This window comes from Gorilla gorilla, chromosome 11 (genome assembly GCF_029281585.2).
Source record: "Gorilla gorilla gorilla isolate KB3781 chromosome 11, NHGRI_mGorGor1-v2.1_pri, whole genome shotgun sequence".
NCBI classification, from domain to species: Eukaryota; Metazoa; Chordata; class Mammalia; order Primates; family Hominidae; genus Gorilla; species Gorilla gorilla.
In genome coordinates, this window is record NC_073235.2 from 93,840,255 (window position 1) to 93,860,535 (window position 20,281).

At 37.8% G+C, this 20,281-nt stretch overlaps 1 protein-coding gene across 9 annotated transcripts in view; it reads left to right on the top strand.

The window, feature by feature from the left end:
• Window positions 1-20,281, top strand: part of MYO1B (myosin IB) — a 179,656-nt gene that overhangs the window by 149,043 nt on the left and 10,332 nt on the right. For 3 of the 9 annotated variants that reach the window (XM_004032968.5, XM_055379282.2, XM_019022520.4), the window contains 10 exons: window positions 703-852; window positions 4,055-4,123; window positions 5,811-5,897; window positions 6,178-6,264; window positions 8,069-8,155; window positions 13,555-13,629; window positions 14,484-14,618; window positions 16,509-16,615; window positions 19,497-19,629; window positions 19,966-20,118. In XM_004032968.5, coding sequence (XP_004033016.1) covers window positions 703-852; window positions 4,055-4,123; window positions 5,811-5,897; window positions 6,178-6,264; window positions 8,069-8,155; window positions 13,555-13,629; window positions 14,484-14,618; window positions 16,509-16,615; window positions 19,497-19,629; window positions 19,966-20,118 — 1,083 coding nt within the window. The remainder of the gene's footprint in view (window positions 1-702; window positions 853-4,054; window positions 4,124-5,810; window positions 5,898-6,177; window positions 6,265-8,068; window positions 8,156-13,554; window positions 13,630-14,483; window positions 14,619-16,508; window positions 16,616-19,496; window positions 19,630-19,965; window positions 20,119-20,281) is intronic. The other 6 variants (XM_019022522.4, XM_055379286.2, XM_055379287.2 and 3 more) reach the window with 2 other exon arrangements.

The following is a 20,281-nucleotide window of genomic DNA, read 5'->3' on the forward strand; positions in this document are numbered from 1 at the left end:
GGGCAGTAGAATAATGCGTATTTTTTATGAACCCTCAAAGTCTGCTCTGACAGATTGTACAACACTTAAGAAATCACAAAGAAACTGTTAGGACAACGGTACAACATTCATAGCAACTGCAGGTAAACAGTCTGTATTTGTAATACCTGAATTATACGTTAATTTTAAGAACTACAGCCCCATTATTTAGAGGTACAGGAAAGCACTAAAAGGAAAATTTTTTTTAAGTTAAAAAAAATACTTTTAGCATTCTACCTCATAGAACCCCAAGGAAATCTTTTTGTCAATGAATAGATGAGTGTGAAGTATAATGAGTATAGCAGGTGACCGGTAATTTGGAAACGTTAAGATTTTGGAAAGTATTTAATTCATTTAAGAGAATTTTCCAGCATCTACCTTCCGTTAGTAATTTGCATCCTCATAGACAGTGTGAAGGTAAACTTAAGCTCAATTCAGCCCCTCTCTGATTTGTCATAAATTCTGAATCACTGGAATAAAAATTGTAAGTCTTTCATGAATCCATCAAAATAATTTTCTCATGGACCATTATCCATATCATATATAATGCATATGGTTTTTCAGTTCTTTTTTTCAATGTAATTGACTCCAACATCATGGCATTTTGTCTCCTGAAAATTCCTTTCCTGTATGCTGTGAGGTTTCAGAGGATTTTTGATAAGTCCATCTATCATTTCTTATTAGTTATTCAAATTAGAAGACCTGAGGAAGCAACGCCTGGAGGACTTGGCCACTCTCATTCAGAAGATATATCGGGGATGGAAATGCCGCACACACTTCCTGCTAATGAAAAAAAGCCAAATTGTGATTGCCGCCTGGTATAGGAGATATGCGGTAAGAGTCTCAGTCATTTTAAATCAGTAATAACAATGCTAATTTGCCAACATTTATTATGTACTTACCATGTATGTGATTTTTACATACTTAATTCTCCCAACAACCTCATGAGATAATGGATGTTCTTAATGGTTCTTTTTTTTAAAGATGAGAAAACTAAGACACTAAGCTGTTAAGTAATTTGCCCACAGCCACATAGCTATAAGTGATAGAGCTGGGATTTGAATCCAAGACAGTATTAGAGCTCAAGTTCAGTGTGCCATACCGCCTTTCACTGATCTAGCTGTATTTGGTTGGAAATACATTTTTAATTTGGTCATCAGATTGGAAGAGACAATATCATTTAAGCTTTTGATTTGGTTGGGCTAGTTTTTCAAAGTAATTGACTATTCTTTGGCTATTCTTTATTGTAGCAGCTTTGAAAGTGGCTTTAATTCCAGAAAGCTAATGCCATGTTTTTGTAGATTTCTGGTTTTGGTTAAAGGATTGCATTCTCTTTAGTCCTTAGGTATCTGGCTCTATTAACTGTAGGGAAAGATTCAATAATAAATAATGTTTACCTAGTTAATATGAAATTTCTTTTTGGCATTTCCTTCCTCATTTGATTGTAGAGGTTTTGTTGAAGGCTTACCACAGGTATGAGAGAAGCCTGAAGGTTTGCCTCAGGGTTAATTGAAACTTGGGCTGTGTTCTCACAAAATGAATTAAGTTTGCACTCACATCTCCTTTCTTATATTCTTCCTCTTTTCAGCGATAAAGAGACTTTGCTATAGGGCTGTATATAATCAAGACATAATTTACGCTGACCTATTCTCACATAATACATTTTAGTTTATTATTTCCAAGTTTTACAAATTAATGAGGTATTTAAGTGATTAAGCTAAAGAAAATCAGCCTGAGAGTATCTTTACAATGGCTCATGCTAGTTAAGATTATAACCAGCAGTATAAGTCTTAAAATATGAGTCTGCCCAGCCATGTGAATGATAGAGTCATTCATATGCATTCTGCAGAGGCACTTTGGACTGTTGTCACCCAGCCTGGTGGCCGTGGAGTCTCCTCTGTACACATAGTACCACTCCTTAACTCTGCTGCAGATTCATAATGCTCCGTTTTCTGTTAGCCTGAGAAAGGGAGGACCAACAAGAGGACCAAAAAGTCCTCAAGGAGCCCTTTTTATAATTTCTTATTTTGAGGTCATTAAGAAAAGTTTACAAGTGTGCTGGATTCATCTGTCTTGAATTCTACAAATATTTTTGAAACACGTTAGCAAGGTGGACAAAACAACCTAATTCCTGACTTCCTAAAGTTTATATCTAGTGAAAGACAATATGCATTTAAGCAAACAAATAATCAGAACAATTATAGACTGTTGTAAGTGCTAGGAAGGAAATAGAGAACTGCCATAAAGAATAATGGGGAGGCGGGATGTGACCTAAGCTGGAGTGGTCAAGGAGAAACTTCGGGGAGGGGCCATTTGATCAGAAGGATGAGAAAGAACAGGCAATGCAAAGGAAGCTCAAGTACTATTTGTACCTTTTCTCCCAATATAAAGCTTTTATATCACCAGATTTTAAAAAGTCACGATTTATCATTAGTTCATGATGTCAGGAGTTATGAGCAATATTAGTTTGTAGAATGAAAACTAATAATAGCCCCAGTTTTAGAGAATGCATTAACTTTGTTCTAGTGTTACATCTCTTTCAAAATTTGAACTACATACCTCAACCAGTTCACTACATGTTACTCAAGCCAGTGGTTAAACTCATTATTTTCCCTCAACCAGATAACTCAAAAGATTTCTTGAATGCTCCCTTTTAGTTGCTGATTACTTTTAAGTTATTCCGTATTTTGTAATATTTCATGTTTCCTAGAGATGAATTTTCAAGTGAGATATACTTATTTTCAAGACATTTATTAATTAAAAAGGAAAACACAGAGGTACCAAATGGATGTCAGAGTGATGGTCAGATACTGTAGCTGTTCTACAGCTACATCTGTGGAATATTACTCTGGGGAGAATCCTAGAGATTTTCCACCTCCTCATTTAACAGCTGGGGAAACTGAGGCCCAGAGAAGGTGAGTGGCTTGTCTGAGGTCCCAGGGTCCTCTTGGATTTTCTCCCTGGCATCCTGTTTTGTTCCTCTGCCGATTTATTGATACCATCACCCATTACCTCTGATCTTCCAAGACATAGCCTGGAAGCCTGGGAAGGCATCTCTCCCGCCTCAGAGAATGGGGGCTGAGCCAGCTAGCACTTCTAACATGAGGGATTCACAGTGTGACTTTAGTACTTCGAAATGCTGTGAATTTTCATTAGGGATGCCCATGTTTCAGTGTATATTCCAAAGTGAATACTGTAAAAGCTCACTTTTCTAGGGAGTATTCCAGCAGCCTCCACTCCAGGGCATCAGCCCTAGAAGTAAGAAAGGCCTCTGGGCATTGAGCTTGTTGAGCCAGAGCTGGGAGCCTCACTAGGTCTTCTTTGACCTTCCCCACCTGGAAGTAACCTCTGCTGCCTCTGAGCCTGACTGTTGTGCTCTCTGTGCTGCATCTCTCCCAGGGTACTGTTTATCCTTTATACTGTTGACCTGCGTTCACTTCAACTCCTTGAGGGCAGGGATGCAGTCAGATGCACATTTATATCCTCATGGTCCTATTTAAAGGCTTTATGCATAGTAGAGGCTCTATATAAATATTTAGTTGATTGATAGCAGTTTACTTAAATTTTTAGCTGATTTTCCAGCTTGAGGCAGAGTAAAAGTAGCAAACCTAAAAGAAACTAGGGAGGTTTAGAGGTGGGTCCAGTAAGTAGCATGGTGAGAAATGACACCAAGAAGAGAGAACACTCAAAAGCGGATGCAGAACTCAGTGGGTTTTCATTCAATATGCATTTACTGAGTATCTGCCGTGTGTGGAACCCTGTATTATAACAGCATGAGATGAAGAAAATAATGATAATAATGCTGTGTCCTGAGTCATTTAGGAATTATTTTATTTAGCATCCTTAAAGCATACTTTGGATTAACTGTAATAATATTGGATTGTTTGATATTTTGGTTTCTTTATGTATTGGTTTCCAGAAGGAGTATGTATAATTGAGTCAGTTAGACGAAGTGAGCAAATACCCTTTCTCAATCCTTGTATGCGTTACAGATATGTAACTACAACTGCCAATATCTTCCCCTTTTATCCTACAGCAACAAAAGAGGTACCAGCAGACAAAGAGTTCCGCCTTAGTAATTCAGTCTTATATCCGGGGTTGGAAGGTGAGTTTAAAAGAAGTATGCTTTATTTATTTTGGGTTTTCTGGTTTTTCACAAAGGATAATGTCTTTAGGGTCACCCTGCAGAGGAGGGGCTCCTCTGTCTCCTGCCTCGCCTGTAAACAGTCAGATGGAAAGAATAAATATTATGGGCCAAACGGGGACCCTGGTGACCATGTCTTGGCCACTTCCTTCTAACCAGCTTTCTTTTTAAGCGCTTTGTTCTCTAAGCAGGAAGTCCTTGAAATAATACCCGTACATGATTTCAGTATCCCTTTGCCCCGTGTTTTCGAGAAAAGCTGTGGTACAGAAGCCTATCTCACAGCCATTGCTTTCGTACTCAGAATCCCTACGCCAGTGACTTCCGTAACTGTCCAGTAACCATCTTGCAGGCTACCCATCACGATTGAAAGATCCTGAGATCTGGCCAGGTCTAGTGGTGGGGACATGGAGGAGCCGTCACAGTGGACAGCCTGGTTCTAGGTCCTTGTTGCCAAGGCTTGGTTAAAGGGTCACTGAACTACAGGCCACAGGCTACATCTAGCCTGCTGCCTGTTCTCATACAACCTGCAAGCTAAGAATGGTTTTTATATTTTTAACCGTTGTTTTTAAAAAAGCAAAAGAAGATGATTTCATGACATATGAAAAGTATATGGAATAGAGATTTCAGTGTACATAAATAAAGTTTTATTGGAACACAGCCACATTCATTTATTTCACAGAATGTCTGGCTGCTATAGCACTACAGTAGTGGTAGAGTCAAGTAGTAGCGATAGACTGTGTGACCTTCAGAGCCAAAAGCAGATACCATCTGGCACTTTACAGAAAAAGTTTACTGATCCCTGATCTAGGTCAACGATACTTCAGAGCCTGTTCTGACCACTTTCCTGTGAGGAGACTTTGTGGTATGGTCTGGATCCAGAGGGGTAGTGCCCAGGCGTGGAGCCCTTTCAGAGGGTAGACGCTGGGTCCCGAGTCCAGCAACACTGACTGACCTTGCCCAGGCCCTCGACAACTTAAGGGCTTAGCAGTTGTCTCACAGCAAATGGCAAAACACAAATCTGAACATGTAGAGTAAGTGAAACTGCTGCCTGCAGGCTCTTCCTTGGCCTCATGGCTGGACCTTGGGGCCCCGTTTATAGGCGAGAGACCTTAGAGGAAGGACCCAAAGTCCACCTTGAAACCAGGTGTCCTCCTGGCCCCCATAAAATCAGTTTCCAGCAACTAATGGAAAGAAGTCACTGGTTTGGGATCAATGAGATCATTTTGGTTTTGGAGTTTTAAAAATATCTTGAATAAAAAGGACAGCTACAGTTACATTCCAGGCAATAATAATGAAAGAGATACAGTGGCCTTTAGAGGATCATTGGAATCCTCTGGCCCCTTTCTGAGAACTGTTTCATCCCACAGATGTGTGCCAGCTTGTGGTGCTGTAGTCAGATTTTTCCCATTGTGTATCAGGGTACGGGAGGCTGCTGTTCCAATCAAGTGGAAACCCATGCTTAATGATGTCTTCATTGTCCACCTTCTCATAGTCAGTTTGGGGCTAGTCACCTTCACCTTCTTTAACCTGTTGATTTATCACAATAGCATGGGTGTTAGGACGATCATCTCTTCAGGTTTTTTTTTCAAGTCACTGTCAATTCCTTTTTTTTTAAACGTTCTCTCTTTTGGGTGATTCTGCCCTTTAGGCTCGAAAAATTCTGCGGGAACTGAAGCATCAAAAGCGCTGTAAGGAAGCAGTCACGACCATTGCTGCATATTGGCATGGGACCCAGGTAGGCCCGAGACCCCAAGGAAGGCGGTGGGTCAGCAGTAACATCATGTGGAACCATGAACCCTCGGCTTCAGGGGCAGAAAATGTTTCACTGGCTTGAGCTACTGAGCACGTGTTTGCCTCTTGCTCTTTCCAACATTTTGTTGTGGGGTGGTGGCACATGCTTTTGCGTTTACCATTTGGTGGTGACTAGTGTCTCTCTTTTTCTTTCTTCATTGAAAACCAGCAGTAACCTTTCCTGCCTTAAACTTTTCTGTAACTCCTTTTCAAATGCATCACAGGCGCGAAGGGAACTGAGACGGCTGAAGGAGGAGGCTAGGAATAAACATGCTATTGCAGTTATTTGGGCTTACTGGCTTGGATCTAAGGTACTTGATGCACATATCCCAACACTCCATCCTGGAATTCTGCAATAATCAGTCCTTACCTCTAGCCTATTAGGGGATGAATGACTACAATTAATAGTGGCTCACACTGGTGCATGTCCTAGCCGCCAGATTTAACACACCTGGAAACATTAGTTCAGTAGTATGCATAGGAAGCTTAGGCATGCATAGGTCAATAAAACTAATTGCTTACTAAAAAGGCACTAGTATCATTGCTCTTTAAAACAAAACAAAACAAAACAAAACAACTCTTAAATAACATGCATGTTTAGGTTCCCCCCCACCCCCATTGATGAATGCTAGCAGTTTTTTAGAGGTTTTCTGGAGGGGTTGCGCATGTTGGGAATGTTCAAGTTTGGGCTTCAGTCGGTCTTCTGCAACATGTTGACAATGGAAATGCCTCTAACATATGTCTTAAAAATATTAATTTATGAATGAAATTTTTTTTTTAGGCTCAGTGTGGCAGCTATTGATTATTATAAGCAAAATATTACATGTGCAAAGAATTATCATCTGTGATTTAACAGAAAACTATGTTCATGCACAGCTAGCTATAATTGCCACTGAAGAATCCCAGGAATTTCAGCATCAGCTGTTTGTTTTCAGAAACAAAGGCCTCCTGAAATACTCTCACTAATCCCCAGGCATAGTCGTGGGCTCTGTGAACATTTCACATACCCCAAGGGACAAGATTTTTAGATGTTTTTGTTACTTAGAAAATCAAAGGTCATCTTTGCTAAAAATGTGTATTCCGGTTAGAAACACAAACATCGACAGAGTCCTGTGTTTTGAAGTCCACCTTGTCAATGTTGTAAGCCTATCTTATGAGAAAATGAGAAAAGTCAACATCTGCCTGCATAAAGAGCTAATTTGCCAAAAACTAACCAGAGTTGTTCATCTGTGCTTTTCCTGAAAATCTGTGAAGAACAAACTTGTTCCTCTAGTCAACTGAGGGAAATGTCATAGCAGAAGCAAAAGGACTCTTAGATGGGTCTTGCTAAGATTTCTCCATCCAGTGAGTTCATTTCCCAGTCTCAGTACTATAATATCTTGAACAATCAGTGCCTATTTGTATCCTTTAGAATAGCTTGCCTAAGATTATTTTTTCCCTAAGAGTAATTTTTAAACCTATAAGTTTAACCTATAATTGCTTCAGTCTTCAGTATATTTTACTTTTGCGACCTTAGCTAAAATTGAATTTTTACACATGCCAGTTTTCATTTTTTGACTGGAAGGAATTTTTGAGTTTTGTTAGTTTTGGTTTTTGTTTGCACTTCAGAGAAATAAACTTTTTTCCTCCCAGTTTTCTAAGTGATTGTTCACAAGAGTTGTCTTTTTATCCATCCAAAGGGATGAACTCAGGAGTGCATAGCTTCTTCAGCCCAATGTGCTGTCAGCAAAGGGGAGTCTAATGACGTCATTAGGGCTGTTACTCAGAGTTTGAAGGCTTTGATATGGGAGTGAAAGAGTGTGGAGAAGGCAGCGAACAGAGAGAGAGAACAGGGGAGAAAAAAGGAAAGGAATGGAAGTAAGGGGTGGGAAATGATTACCTTGGGAACCACACAGATTGTCCTTCTCTGGAACAGAATCTCAGTGCACTGAAAATATAAGCGCTGCACCAGCCTGACACCAATTCTTTGGGTTTAAATTGTTATGCACTGTTCCTCTGTCATTCTGAAATCCTTATTCATAAATTGGCTCTTCTGTTTGGTGGGGTATCTTTTTCTGGTCATTTGTGCTGTCTGCATTGGGCTGTCTCTTTTATTTACTATCTAAAACATTCTAGGCTCGAAGGGAATTGAAACGCTTGAAGGAGGAGGCTAGGCGTAAGCATGCAGTTGCTGTCATTTGGGCTTACTGGCTTGGACTGAAGGTACTTCCTCAACCACTTGTTTCTGTCCAGGGTGAACTTCATAAAGCCTAGCACCTACTAACCCTGAGAAAATGATTGATTATGCTTGCTGATGGTCTGCACAGTCTTGTAGAATGTCATCTTGCTTAATTTTGTACCTTTTTCAGAAGAAACCTATACACTAATTTTTTTTCTGATTTTGTGATTTCTATTTCTTTAAATAATAGGTTTAATGTAATAGCAATGTGGCATGTTTTATTCAAGATACTATGTTATCAAAGTTCTAGTTTGTTATCTTTATGAGTGTAAGGTGTTTTTTTAAAATCTGTGAGACACAGTTACAATAGTTGAGCTAAAAGCTGCCCTACATCCGCAGTGACCAGCCTAGGGATGCCAGGCTTTTGTTTCCCTTTTTGTGCCAATTCTGCCCCAATAATGGCTGCCTGCAGTAGAGCTTTCTTCAGAGCGACCATTGTTCTAATTGATCAGTGTCGGAACCAAAGGGTCTTGCATCACTAAGCTTACAGATTTTGATGAATGAGTTCAGAGATTCAGAGATCAGTGGATCATTCATGTTAAAGAGAACCTCGAATTCAAATACCTTGTGATTATGGCAGGGTTTATTTTGAAGTGGTGCTTACTACAGTAGGGTACACTATGTGTACAGAACTACACATAAGTAAATAACTCTGAGCTCTGAGAAGCCCTTAGAATATTCTTTACACCATGTAAGGATCTGGTCTTCCAAATTCAATAATTAATCACCATAGGAAGCCATCCATATTGCCTTTTTGGGATAATTAGGCCCCTTTCTGACAGTATTCCTTATCATTGTTTTTACTTTAATCCTATGACGTTTAATCTTACTCCAAATATTTGAATATTATCTGAGTAATCATTGACTCTAAGTCTGAACAACCATTAGAAATATCCCTGAATCCTGCTTTGAATAATCTGCATTTTTTTCTGCAATTTCAGCCTATAAACTTTAGTAAATTATCCTTTTTGATTATACTGAATAGTCACCAAGTAATATTTGAAGTAATTAAGAAGTAACTTAAATATGAATTTTAACGGATGTTCTATTTGAAGAACTCCAAACAAGCTCTATAACCGGTTTTTTTAAGTCAAACAAAAGTAAACATTTTCCCATTTAACTCACATCTTTAGTTTTCTGGGTTTAACTGCATATGATTTCAAAACATTTTTGCATGAGGGGTGTACACTAGCAACCTACAAAGCAAATTCAGTTTGTAGAGGAATATTATTTTAGCAGAAGTTAACTGGGCTTACTCTAGACATAACTTTTTTCCTCTCAGTCTCCAACAAAACAGAGGTGCTTTACTATATAACCAGTATTATTGTATGAAATAAGATCAAACTTACTTGAAGTCCAAGAATATAATAATTTTGTACTTTTTTTTTCTAAAAGAGAATCATGTTAATATGAATGATAATTTTGCCCTCTCAAATGATTGACTTTTCTTGTGGAAATAATTACAAAGTGCAGTGGGCCTTTTTAAGACTCCCAGTTCCCCAGGGGGCACCATCGTATATGCCAGCATGTTGTCACCAGGCTTTTAGTGTCTGTAGTTGTATTTTGGGAGAAATAACCTGCCCTGTCGAATATCAAAATGCATATAGCAATGAGCTCAGTTATGAGGCTCAACTAAATATAGTATGACTTCAGGTATATTTTTAATGATATATTCTTATGTAACTTCATTTGTCTGCTTTCCTATACTATTATAATTTCAGGAGCCAATTATTAGGTAACATTTTTCTTCTCCTTGTCCCTTCTCACCTTAGTTTGAGATTAAAAATGTTTGTGGATCTGACAACTCTGTGGCTAAAAGACAGATGATAATCAGTAACTAGAATATGAATACAGGCATACCTCAGAGATATTGCAGGCTCAGTTGCAGATCTCTGCAATAAAGTGAATATCACAATAAAGTGAATCACACAAATGTTTTGTTTGCCAGTGCAAATAAAAGTTATGTTTACACTGTCTCTACTGTAGTCTATTAAGTATCTAATAGCCTTATGTCTAAAAAGCCAAAGTACATACTTTACAAATACTTCATTGCTAAAAAATGCTAACCATCATCTGAGCCTTCAGCAAGTTGTAATCTTTTTGCTGGTGGAGAGTCTTGGCTTATCTTGATGTCTATGGCTGCTGACTGATGAGGGTGGTGGCTGCTGAAGGTTGTAGTGGCTGTGGCAATTTCTTAAAATAAGATAACAATGAAATTTGCCACATAGATTGACTTCCTTTCCTGAAAGATTTCTGTATAGCATATGTTGGCATTTGATAGCATTTTACCCAGTGTAGAACTTCTTTCAAAATTGAAATGAATCCTCTCAAACCTTGCCACTGGTTTTGTCAACTAAGCTTATGGAATATTCCAAATCCTTTGTTGTCATTTCAACAGTGTTCACAGCATCTTCATCAGGAGTAGATTCCATCTCAGGAAACTACTTTATTTGGTCATCCATAAGAAGCAACTCCTTGTTCATTTCCATCTTATCTTGAGATTGCAGCAATTCAGTCCCATCTTCAGGTTTCACTTCTAATTCTAGTTGTTACTATATCTGCCACATCTGCAGTTACTTCCTCCACTAAAGTTGTGAGCCCCCTCCAAGTCATCCATGAGAGTTGGAATCAACTTCTTCCAAACTTCTATTAATGTGGCTGTTTTGACCTCCTCCCATGAATCTCGAATATTCTCAATGGCATCCAGACTGATGACTCTTCTCTGGAAAGTTTTTAATTTACTTTGCCCAGATCCACCAGAGGAATCACTGTCTATGGAAGGTATAGCCTTATAAAATGTACTTCTTAAATCATAAGACTGGGAATTACTCCTTGACCCATGAGCTGCAGAATGGATGTTGTGTCAGCAGGCATGAAAACATTAATCTCCTCGTATATCTCCATCAGAGCTCTTGGGTGACCAGGTGCCTTGTCAGTGTGCATGAATATTTTGAAAGTTCTCTCTTTTCTGAGCAGTAGGTCTCAATATGGGGCTTAAGATAGTCAGTAAACCATGCTGTAAGCAGATGTGCTGTCATCCAGGCTTTGTTGTTCCATTTATGGAGCACACAGGCGGAGTAGATTTAGCATAATTCCTAAGCTGTAGGATTTTTATAATGGTAAATGAGCATTAGCTCCAACTTAAAGTTAGCAGCTGTATTATTATTTAACAAGAGAATCAACCTGTCCTTTGAAGCCAGACATTAGCTTTTCCTCTCTAGCTATGAAAGTCCAGATGGCATCTTCTTCCAATAGCAGGCTGTTTTGTCTACATTGGAAATCTGTTGTTGAGTGTAGCCACATTCATGAGTGATTCAGTTAGATCTTCTGGATAACTTTCTGCAGCTTCTCTATCAGCACTTGCTGCTTCTTTCCTTAACCTTCATGAAAAGTTAATAAACTTTTCTTCTGCAGCTTCCTCACCTCTCTCAGCCTTCTTAGAACTGAAGAGAGTTAGGACATTGCTCTGGATTAGGCATTGCTTAGAGGTTATTGTGGCTGGTTTGATCTTATATCTAGACCACTAAAATTTTCTCCTTATCAGCAATGAAGCTGTTTCACTTTCTTATCATTTGTATGTTCACTGGAATAACACTTTTAATTTCCTTCAAGAATGTTTCCTTTGCATTTATAACTTGGCTGTTTGGCACAAGGGTCCTGGCTTTTGGCCTGCCTCAGCTGTTGACATGCCTTCCTCACTAAGCTTAATCATTTCTAGCTTTCAATTTAAAGTAAGAAGTGTGTGACCCTTCCTTTCAGTTGAACACTGAGAAGCCATTATAGGGTTATTAATTCAATATTAATTAATTTCTTTATTGCTGTGTCTTAGGGAATAAGGGAGGCCCGAGGAGAGGGAGAGAGATGGGAGAATGGCCAATGGGTGGAGCAGTCAGAATACACACACTGTCTCTTGATTAAGTTCACCATCTTACAGATAGAAAAATAATGAAAAAGTTTGAAATACTGTGAGAATTATCAAAATGTGACAGACACAGAATGAGCACATGCTGTTGGAAAAATGGTGCCAATAGGCTTGTTTGATGCAGGGTTGCCACAAACCTTCAATTTGTAAAAACTCAATGTCTGCAAAGTGCATTAAAATGAGGTATGCCTGTAAAAAGAAAAACTGCCTATATGGTATATGTTACAGTTTTTAAACCTTAACAGTCTTTAGATGTAGAGAATGGGTCTGGTGCAAAAATGCTCAGAGGGACCAGGTTGGTCATACAGATGAGGAAAGCATCAGATGGCAGGTGGATCAGGAGCAAAGGGACTCGTGTAGTTTGGAGCATGCATGCCTCATCTAAAGGCAACAGCAGCTACTTTGGTCTCCCTGGCCCTTATTTTATAGGACTAGGCCTCAATGTTGCTAGATCTTAGACAACTTTAAGAGAAATCTGCAGTCTGAATTGTTATATTAAGTTCTTAACTTAAAAATATGCATACAAAACATTTATCTATAAACTGAATTTGGATAGAAGATTACTAGCTTACATCCCCTAATGTAGAAATATTTTGAACATGTGCAGTTAAACCTAGAAAACTAGAAAGAAAAGAAAAAAGGTATGTAATATCTGAATTATTCAGATAGGCTAATATTTTGCTAAATTCTAACTCTCCCATTTGTATCTGGATGGTAATAAATACTTAAGATATTTTTCCCTCAATTTCAAAATTTAACTATATAATTTATTCATTTGTTATACAAACACTCCACTTCGTTACTGTTATTTGTTAGACATTAGTATATGAAGTAAATATAACAATATAGCAAGGAAAAAATGTGTGAACTAAAACTATAATATGATGTTTTAAGTGCTCTGATAGCATTAAGTATAAAGTTTGGTGGGAGTAGAGATGATAGAGAAAAATTAATGCAATGAAATGGAAGATAATGGTAGTTTCAAAGCTTCTATTTAAATTCTTAGCCATATTCAGTTCTCAGTGTGTAGTACTAAAGCCTTATCTTCTATGCAAGGCTTTTGGAAACTGATACGTTCTTCAGACTTTTTTTTTCTTTTTGCCTTTTACAAAACAATCTGAAGAGAACATTATTTTATATAATTTTTAATGTATTTTAATTGGGGATGAGTTTGCAGCTGTGCCTGTAAAATGTTTCTTGTCAAACCATCAGATTCTTCAAAAACTACTAAGAGGATTTAAAACATCAATTCATTCTGGTTTCATCATTTTACATTTCTTAACTTCTTTCTCTCTGACTTAAGATCCACTATGTGAATGTGTTTCAATTATTTTACTAAATCTAGAAAGGACACTTATAAACTGACTTGTTTGACATTTTTTCATTTTTAATAGAGGTGTATCATTATGGACCTGTACCAGCCATACATTAACCACTGTAACCTACATCTTCTTTTTAAAGGTACGTAGAGAATACAGGAAATTCTTCAGAGCCAATGCTGGAAAGAAAATCTATGAGTTTACGCTTCAGAGAATTGTAAGTTGACACTTTATGTCTGTGGCTAATCAGCATTGTGGAATTACCCACCTAATGTCACCAACTCCATAAAATGTGCCTTTTCCTAAATGACAAAAGTGACTTTTTAAATAATAATTAAATCATAGCTGTGACACTGAGAGTTAGTTATCTTTTAAAATCATCTTCTCCCAAATTCAGGTAGAATTGTGTCAGAAAGAGTTGTTAATGACCCGTATATTATTAATACAGTGTTTGCCTTATTTGACAGAGAGAACTTTTGGGGGAAAGTGGATCCAAGAAAGCCAGGGCCTTACCCTGTGAAACTGCCATGAGCTGTGGCAGGGCAAGGCTGGCAAGCAAATTAGTGGGGAGAGGGGTGACAGGGAGCCAGGCTGTGCAGCTCCACCCACATGGACTCTGGAGTTCTCCATCTTTCAGAGAGGTGTATGTAGTGCTGAACAGACTGCAAACTCTGGAGCCAGCCCCCACTGCCACTTAGTGTGACTAAGGAACTGGATTTTTAAATTTAATTTAATTTTAATTACTTAAAATGTAAATATAAATAGCCTGTGTGACTAGTGGCTGCATTTTAGACAATACAGCTCTATAGAGCTAGCTGGTATTAGCATTAGTGTTAATATGAGTGTTAGCATTACTATTATTCTTTTCTCTTAACCATTTGGTGGAACTCATATTTCCCCAACCAGTATGAAAGAGTGGAATAGAGACTTCCCAGATGAGTTACAGTTTTATAAATTCCAGAGTTAAATAAATTCTACTATTGTCTAGTTTATTTGATCATGATGTATGTAAAACAGTGTCTTTTGTGGTATATTTTCCTCATGTAGTATTTTCTGTCAAACCCAACACAGGTGCAAAAATACTTCTTGGAAATGAAAAATAAGATGCCTTCCTTATCTCCAATAGACAAGAATTGGCCCTCAAGACCTTACTTATTCTTGGATTCTACTCACAAGGAGCTAAAAAGGATTTTCCACTTGTGGAGGGTAAAAAATGTCATGTTACATCTTTTCGGAGACTTTCTTATTTATTTTGAGTGTTTGAAAACACATAAAATCAAAACTGTAACACATTCTTCCTTTGCCTCAAAGAGGATTACTTGAGGACTTTGGTGATTTTCCCCCATGCACCATATTGAGTTTCTACGAGAGCCCCTGCAGCGGCCCAGGCGTTCCCTGTGCGGTTGCCTCTCGGCCCTGGCTGGAACGGGGAGCACAGGGCTGCATTTTCTTTCCATTCCAGGTTCCAGCTGCTCTCAAGTAGTTCAGTTTTTTGTTCATTTGTTTTTCTCTTTGTCTAAAGGAATACTGTAGGACAGAGAAATCATAAAATTTGGACACCTTCAGGCAACATAGTTAAATCCTGCAAATTGAAGAGTTTACTTTATCAGATGTACAGAACAGATAATCAGATAATACATGTGAACACACACACTTTGATGGGTGGGAAAAAAGGCTTTTCCCTGTCCCTAAAGATAGTAACACATTCTCTGTCTAAATTACAGGGAAGCTGGAAATCTGTTTTATACTGCCTTTTATTTTAGCTCTCTTATTTTATATAAGAGGACATGGCATGTAATTTAGATGTTGCCCAACAGGGAGCACGTGGGGCACTTGCATAGATGTTGACCTTACTTCGATAGCCTAGTCAGTTGATAACGTGGAATGTTAAATATATGCAGTTATCAGATGTAATAAAATCATTAGATGGAAGGGCATGTATTTAGTAAATGAATGCTCAGTACACACATCCTCCAGGAAACTTTCCTGCCCAGCACGGTGGGCTTGTTTTTTTTATTAGAATCATCTGTGTATAGAGTGACATTATCGCTGATTAGCTTGATAAGTGGTACCATACAACATAAGGAACTGGATTCTGAGTTCTGTTCTCTAACAGCCAATTTGGTGAGATTCATGAACCTCTTAATGGCTTGTCTCCTTTCTTGAGTCTAACCCAGAAACTGTTTTCAGAAATAATGACAGGGAGCTCCCAGTGTTGGGGATCTGCACCACCTCTGCCCTCCCCTGGCTTTGCAATCTCACCCATCCCTCCATTGGATTGGAGGTGGGAGATGAGGGCTGTTTATTCCTGAAGGGAGCCTTTCCATGGAAAGGGTCAGCAGCAATGCTCACACTTCTCCATGCAATTATTTCAGTAGCGCTTGACCACACCTGTAACTGAATTTCTAGGAATGCTCATCTAAAAAACCTGGCCCTGCTCCTCTGGCCACTGTCTCCTCTCATTGCAGCTTCAGGGACGGAGTGAAGGGGGATATCTCAGGTCCCTCGTCCCTATTGTAAAATGGTAGTGGGGGGATTTGGAGCAGTGGTTTTCAAACTGTCATAGCATATTTGTGGTCATGAAATCAATTTAGTGGATTACTACCAGCGTTTTTCAATAAAATGCAATAGAATAGAAAATAGCAGAGTGTACAATATATAGAAAGGATTGAGTATTGTTTTGTGACGCTTTTGTGTCAATTTTCTCTGTGTGTATGTGTGGAAATGTGCTTAGTGGATTGTGATGCACAATATTTTTACTGTGAGTCTCTCTAGAAGGGTGACAGCCTCAGGACTAGAGGATTTCCAAGGGTTGACATAGTGGGAGGAAATAGTACTTGCAAGGCCCATGCCCACTAGGCCCTGGTGTGTTTTGAAGAAGCATCCCAGGTTCTGCAATACAAATAATACTCTGACATTTTCCAAGACAAACTTTTTAAAACCCACAAGGGAAAAATGTTTTTGGCCTTTTTTAGTGAATGTTTTGTACTTCCTCCGTTATTCTTGTTGCTGATAAATTGTCTTAGCATATTTAAGAATGAGTAATTATTTATTTATATAAATGATGTTTTGTTTCTTTCTTCTCATATCTCACAGTGTAAAAAATACAGGGACCAATTCACAGACCAGCAGAAACTTATTTATGAAGAGAAACTAGAAGCCAGTGAACTCTTCAAAGACAAGAAGGCTTTATACCCATCTAGGTATTATGGCTTTGCTTTACCCATAAAATTCAGGATTATAAAAGTTTCTCAAGTATATTTGTACGCCGTTTTGCCTGGTATTTGATTTCAGTCTTAGATGAGTGATTTTTAGTTCTGTGAATCATTTTATAATCAGCTTGATGTAAACACATTTATTTGAGCTATGGCGTCTATAGTGCAGTTTAATGAAATGAGGTTACGATTGTTGGTTTCACTCCATTAGCATTAGCTCAAACACTTTACTAAATAATTAGAAGTCATTTAACATAAAAATTATATAGGCTGTTAAGATACGTTTGCATTGTAAATTCCTGTTCCTTTTCCGTAGTTTTCAAAGACTAGCCAAATTTCTGTTGGCAATTTACTTTAATCACCATTCCAGTCTTCCTGCCATAGCAAGCAAGGTCAGAAACTTATTTGTAAGGTAAATGAAAGAGCGAGCCAGGATAGTACTTTTTGAGTGTTGCTTGAGCACTGGTCTGTGGTGCCCTTTGGTCTGCTAACTCAACGGATATGACTTCTGTGGCCTGTACAGCACGTTCAGTTCCTTTATTTTAGACACATGGACTCAGAAAAAGAAGGAACACCAATCCCAAGTTCAGCAAGTGAAGTCCTTGGTAAAGACTGTTTATCCCAATAGTCTTACATCTCCTGCATTCATCACTTCCTCCCAGCAATCTAATCCCATTTTCATCTGGTGTTTATAAAAAAGTAGATTGTACAATTTCAAGCCAAATCTGTAACAACTTTAAGCTTCTCCCAATGAATGGCCAAAGAAAGAATGTATTATATGCTGAGTATATTCACATTTATTACATAAATTATGTTTATATTCTCTGTGACTTTATACACATTTAAAATATCTTCCTTTTAAAGGATTAAAGGAATATACATTGCCAGACTCACTGGGTTTAAATATTTTAAATTGTACAACTTCATTGGTTAGCTGATGTGGCTACTTGAGGTGATACATACTCCCTTAAGTCAAACACAGTGTCTAAATCCAAAGTTGTCCAAAGTCCCTGTTATATAAAGCATATTCAAACAGGAGAATTTGTCTGTATGCTTGCTTCAGTAACTAATTTTATTCAGCTTTTTTTTTTATACATTTTTAAATTAGAGAGTAACCTTCTTAATGAACATTTCCTGTGGATGACTCTTCAGAAACTACAGGCTGGAAGATACATCTTTGAGGAAACAATTTAAAAGCCTGTTAGCATTTTTATAATTTAAAACACATTTGAATAGGAATCAAAAAAAGTTAACTTCAAGCCAAGTCCTTTTTGGGTAGTCTTATCAGTTTTCAGGGATAGTGGCACACTCACCCCACAGCAGTGAGAGAGGTGGAATAATTTAGCCTCCCACCACCCTGCAAAGTGGCAGCTCTTATGGGAGTTGGCCTTTTATATCCTGAGAGCTGTGAAACGCTGACCACCTACGTGGATTTTTCTTCCCTGATCCTCCACCCACAACATAAGCATTTAAATTTGTATTTGCAAATTGCCAGAACTTTGTAGCTCAAAATGAAGCTTATAGATTCCTTGAAGCAGCAGTTTTTCCTTGGTGCCTTTGATGAAGCTGTCCTGAAAGAGTCCCCCGACAAGTCTTTAGGGAAATTGATATCTTAGTGATAAGTGTACAGTTAACCTTTTACAAAAATTAGTTTGTTTGGGAAAAAAAAAAAAATTGCCCTGATTGTGAATGTTTGCTTTGGTTACTTCTGTCCATTTAGAGGCATACTCTAGGAGAAGAGGCTTGGTTCTCCTTTCATATACAGATGCTGCTTAACTTATGATGCAGTTACACACAGATAACCCATCATATGGGTTATGAGTGATTTCTATCTTGATTGTTCCGTGTGATGAGATTATTATCAAAGTCCTGCCCACCAAATGCCATGATCACCTCAAAAATATATTTGAAATAGGTTTAAGGTTTCATTTCCAACTTATATTTAGGACAGATGCAAGTGTAATGTATAAAATAAATTGAAGTCAATTTTTATGAAGTTGTCATATGTCATATGAAGTTGAAAATATCGTAAGTTGAAAATGCATTTAATACACCTAACCTACTGAACACAATCACTTAGCCTAGCCTACCTTAAACATGCTCAGCACACTTACATTAGCCTACAGTTGGGCAAAATCATCTAACACAAAGCCTGTTTTATAATAAAGTGTTGGATATCTCATGTGGTTTATTGACCACTGTACTGAAAGTGAAAAACAGAATGGTTGTATGAGCACCACTGTAAAGTTGAAAAACCCTAAGTCAAACCAAGTCAGAGACCATCTGTATTGCCTACTTAGAACCACAGTTACATGTTAATATTAAGTGTTCTATAGTTTTCTTCTAAAGTGATTGCCCTGGATCTGTTCTTTCCCAGAAGGCCTATTGATTTTCTTATTCTCTGCAAGAAATGAAATTTTTCTTTAGAGCAGGTGATGATAATGATTTCAGCTCTTTTTTCACTGCCACATATTGTTTGAAGGCGTTAGTAAATCCTTTGTGAGCAGCTGTTAACTTTATATTAGCAGATTAGAAGAAATTGCCTTTTCCTTCACATGAGGCCATGTACTTGAGTCTTAGCTGTTGTTCTTATGAGTGATTTCTATCTTGATTGTTCCATGCGATAAGCTTATTATCAAAGTCCTGCCCACCAAATGCCATGATCACCTCAAAAATGTATTTGAAATAGGTTTAAGGTTTCATTTCCAACTTATATTTAGGACAGATGCAAGTGTAATATATAAAATAAATTGAAATCAATTTTTATGAAGTTGTCAGCTACTCCTTAGAATCAACTGACCTGTTTCCTTTTTTTAGTGGTACTTTCATTTGAAACTATTTCTAATGTGCAGGAATTTTTTTCCTTTAGTGTTGGGCAACCATTCCAAGGGGCTTACCTGGAAATCAACAAGAACCCCAAGTATAAGAAACTCAAAGATGCCATTGAAGAAAAGATCATCATTGCTGAAGTCGTGAACAAAATTAACCGTGCTAATGGGAAGGTAAAAATGCTAACCTTGAAGACTGATAAGAAGTACCTATTAGTTGGGATAGTCACCCTGTTTTCTGAATGTAAAAATTTGCATTTCATGTTCTCAGAAGAGTTAACTGTGAAGGCGGCTATTTCCCCTTACCTTTAAGCTTAGGTGGAATTTTGCTTGTTCTCTGACATTTTTATGAAATAAAACATATTATTTATGTTCTTTACTGTGTTCTTGGTTTACATAGGTATGTTTGTTGAAGGATATTGGAATTTTTGCAAATAATGCCTTAAACTCATGGACCATTTTTGAGTATTTGTGATCATTGGTTTTATACTATTTTTTATTTTGATTTAGAGTACATCTCGGATTTTCCTCTTAACAAACAATAATCTCCTTCTTGCTGACCAAAAGTCTGGACAAATCAAGTCAGAGGTTCCATTGGTGGATGTGACCAAGGTATCAATGAGCTCACAAAATGATGGCTTCTTCGCCGTCCACCTCAAAGAGGTAAAGGTTCAACAGAAGATTTCTGTGCTTAATCTCTCAGCCATTGATTTAAAAAATTTCCATATCTGATAATCCTATGGCAGTTTATATACCTGCCTTGCTAATTTGCAAATTTTGGATATTTGCCCCTATGTAAAATCTCGGACTCAGTTTTTCAGTAATT